Raw genomic sequence first — 4,085 nt, 5'->3', positions numbered from 1 at the left:
TAAATTATAATTACATATAATTTGGTAAGTTACGATAATTTAAAAACATATAAAATTAAAAAAAGTTAGAACTCATCGAATTGATTTAGTGATAAAAGAGAATTTTAATCTTTTTAGAGGTTGTAGGTATAAACATCAACGTTTGTAGGATCTGTACGCATTGTTATTAAGAAAACTGTGAAAATATATTTATTGAAATTATATTCAATTCAAAATTAGTAAAATTACAACCAATCTTTCTTTATACTTCTAAAACCTTTCTAGGGTCCGCTATTTAATGTTTCTTCTTTCCCTTAACCTCCATTCTTTTGGCTCTCTCTTTGTTTCTTAGAAGATCATGGTTTGCAAGCCAAAAGCCAAGCACAGGAAAGGCTTATGGTCACCTGAAGAAGACCTAAAGCTCAGAAGCTTTGTCCTTACACATGGCCATGCTTGCTGGAGCACTGTCCCCATTAACGCAGGTCTGTTCATTACTCTTCTTCACTCCTTGTTAAGTAACTTCATCTCTTGATGAACTCGTAAGATATTCTTTTCCAGGTTTGCAGAGGAACGGGAAGAGCTGTAGATTAAGGTGGATAAATTACCTGAGGCCAGGCTTAAAACGAGGAATGCTTACCCCATTAGAGGAGGACACAATCCTCACCCTGCACCATTCCTTAGGAAACAAGTAAGCGTAAGGCTAGTGCAGGGGTTTAAATTGCAGTTGCTGATAGGGACGAAAATGATATGTGTTTTTATTGATCCTAGGTGGTCTCAAATTGATCAAAGTTTGCCCGGAAGAACTGATAATGAGATCAAGAACTATTGGCATTCATATCTGAAGAAGAGAGTCACAAAGGTTGAAGAATTCGAAGTTCCTCGATCCTTCCATCATACCGAGAAATCGTCGGTATGTACTTATCCAGCTATTCCACCGCATTTCGACACCGGTAAAGAGCCTCCGAGAACCTCGCTGCCGAAGCTTTTATTCGCCGAGTGGCTACCGGGAAATAAGCCGGTGGTTTCCTCAGGCGGATTTATTCATGACTCGGGTTCAATCATGGGTACATATTCAGGAACATTTGGTGGCGATCTTCAAGATATACCGAGCAATAGTGATTTCAATATGAACAATGATGTAATGTACATATAAGAGCATCTTTCCATGGCAACTTTCAAGCAAATTACACAAAGGGAAATTTTAATATTTTCTATACAACGTACAGAAAATTATGCAGCAGCATGGGAATTTTGCCACGTGGAAGGAGCAGAACTTTGCCTTACCTTATCTTGAGGTTTGTTAGTGTTCATTGGGATTGTCTCAGGAAAGACGGGTTAATATACGGTTAATATACAGCATTATCGGATACATTAAAATGTATTTAATAAATTCGGTTTAGCGGTACCTATTATGTTGACAACTAATAATGTTTTAGGTAGAAAATATGAAAAACTATTAAAAAATTTGGTAACCGGTAAACTTTGGTTATCGGTAAGTATCTATCCTTTTTATAAAAGTGTCCATACTTTTAACATATCAAGTAAATTTAACCGGTTTTGTCATAATGAATATGGTTTTGTCATATTTTTACCTGTTATATTGTAAATTATCTATCATTTTTATAAAAGTGTCCATACTTATTTCACTGTGAAAATATATTTATTATTATCTTTAGTTAATATTGTTAAATTTAAAATCTAAATAATATTTTATAAAATATCAAAACAATCAAATAATTTTTTGTGTAAATGAAATTATTAAATTAATATTGTAGGTGGAAAACATGAAACACTATTAAAAAAATTGAAACATAAATTACATAACTTTTAAAAAAGTATATATCATTTTTATAAAAGTGTCCATACTTATTTCACTGTTAAAAACATATTTATTATTATATTTGGTTAATATTGTTAAATTTAAATTCTAAATAATATTTTATAAAATATCAAAACAATCAAATAATATTTTGTGTAAATTAAATTATTAAATTAATATTGTAGGTGGAAAACATGAAACACTATTAAATAAATTGAAACATAAATTACATAACTTTAAAAGCAGTTTTAAATCCTATAAAGTGTCGATACTTTTAAAAAATGTATCGATCCAAAACGATATCCCAGGTAAAAATATGATAAAACCGGTAACAAAATGATAAAACCGGTAAATTTAAAAGTGTCGATACTTTATATAAGGATCGACACTTTGTGAATTTAAAAGAGAAGCAATTATAGCGCCTATAATGTGTCGATACTTTAAAAAAATATATCGATCCACAACGATATAACAGGTAAAAATATGATAAAACCGGTATCAAAATGATAAAACCGGTAAAATGATACCGGATATATTGAAAGTGTCGATACTTTCGTAAGTACGTGTAATAAATTATCGACACTTTCAAAGAAATAGGTAATTATCCTTTCGAAAGTATCGACACCTGACATAAAAGTATCGACACTTTTGTATTTGTATTGATTAAATATAAATAACATATCCGATGAAAATATAAAGGCCATAGCTAAATATCCTCTGAAAAAAGATAGAACAGACGAGTTTTTGAAATCGAAGCGTAATTGTTGCTGCATTTCAGAAGGCGTTTCTAAAGCAAAGTTTGTTTGTTTGTTGCTGCAGTCGAATCGAAAAGTATGTTGTCGAAACCCTAATTTTTTATTATTACAGTAATCGCGATAGGGTTTTTTATGTGTTGTTTGGGGTTTTGGAGTAAGGAAGCATTTGGGACCGATTGCAGGTAGAAATAGATATTCAAGGAAAAATATAAATGTCGATACTTTTATTAAATATTATAGGTAGAAAATGATATTATAGGTTGTATAAATGTGCCGACACATTTTGGTGTGGCCATTCAAATTCTTTTGAAGAAAACCGTTTTACCACAAGAGTAGTTATCTATATTTGTATATTGAATAAAGTGTATGTAACAAAATAATTTGATTTGCGTAAACTGATATATGAAGGAAAAATGGAGTCAATGGGTTGGAAAATTGTTGGTGGAGCAGATGACTTTGAAATTGAGGCCGAGACTCGAAAGCAACCAAAGGGTGGATATATGTACTTCTAGTAAGTATCAATGTCTTTTTGTTATTATTGTTGAAATGGTAATTGGATTAAAGTATCGATAAACTTTAAATTGATTACAAATTTTAAATGTTAACAGTATGGTCGAATGCAAAAGGATGAAGGGAGATGGCACACAGAGCGGTTCGGTATGTAAAATGAAATTGACATTGAGTAGTATTAGTATTTAGTGTTAATGTATTGATTAAGAAACGTTTATGTTTAATATTAGGTGAAAAAAGATGTGAGGTCCAAATGGAATCCAATGAGTGATGCTGAAAAGGAACCTTACATCACACAGTCAAGGAATGATAGTAAAGAATACAAAGAACGGAGGAAAGCACATGAAAATAAGGTATTCATTAAACTTGTAAATACGTTGATACAAAATATATAAGAACTATAACATTATATATTGTTAAAAAATGTAGGAAGTGTCGACAAGATGCAACATTAAAAGGGTGAATTTATTAATTAAACACCTTAAGGAGAAGGGTCAGTTGAATGTGCTGGGAGAAATAGGTTTTGGATCGTTGATCGGAGTAAGGGATCGACCTATTCGGAGGGAATTGTGTCGATCTTTGATGGCACAATTTGACGTCAGTCAATGTATGGCTAAGTATGGTGATTATTCATTCCCTCTGGGGGTATCGACTGCTGCAGCCGTATTGGGGGTACAAAACAAAGGCAAAAGTGTTATAGAAGTCTGTAGGAGTAAGAACTGGAAAGCACTTGCCTCCAAATATGGTTTGAATCATAAGGTGACATATGCTGAAGTTGAAGAGGATATCAAAAGTGGATCTTACTGGGGGGATGAGCTGAAGGCCCGAGTTCTATTGTACCTTGTCGGGATATTTCTTTGTCCAACGGGTGATACGTCAACGAACAAGGAATATATGAAGCTCATTTGCGATGAAGGCTTGAAGGGTGAATTCAATTGGGCTGAATATATCCATTCGAGATTGATTGAATCAATAATCACCTTTAAAAAGGGCAGCCAGAGATACCTCAAAGGGTGCATAGC

At 32.7% G+C, this 4,085-nt stretch overlaps 1 protein-coding gene across 1 annotated transcript; it reads left to right on the top strand.

The window, feature by feature from the left end:
- Positions 1–337: 337 nt before the first annotated feature.
- On the top strand, positions 338–1,132 carry LOC120135170 (transcription factor LAF1-like). Its single transcript, XM_039151494.1, has 3 exons — positions 338–461; positions 538–667; positions 748–1,132. The coding sequence occupies exons 1-3, from the start codon at positions 338–340 to the stop codon at positions 1,130–1,132; spliced, it is 639 nt and encodes a 212-aa protein (XP_039007425.1).
- The last annotated feature ends 2,953 nt before the right edge of the window (positions 1,133–4,085 follow it).

The sequence above is a fragment of the Hibiscus syriacus genome, unplaced genomic scaffold, assembly GCF_006381635.1.
Source record: "Hibiscus syriacus cultivar Baekdansim isolate YM2019G1 unplaced genomic scaffold, ASM638163v2 tig00110602_pilon, whole genome shotgun sequence".
NCBI lineage: Eukaryota > Viridiplantae > Streptophyta > Magnoliopsida > Malvales > Malvaceae > Hibiscus > Hibiscus syriacus.
This window is presented reverse-complemented; position numbering and strand designations above follow the sequence as displayed.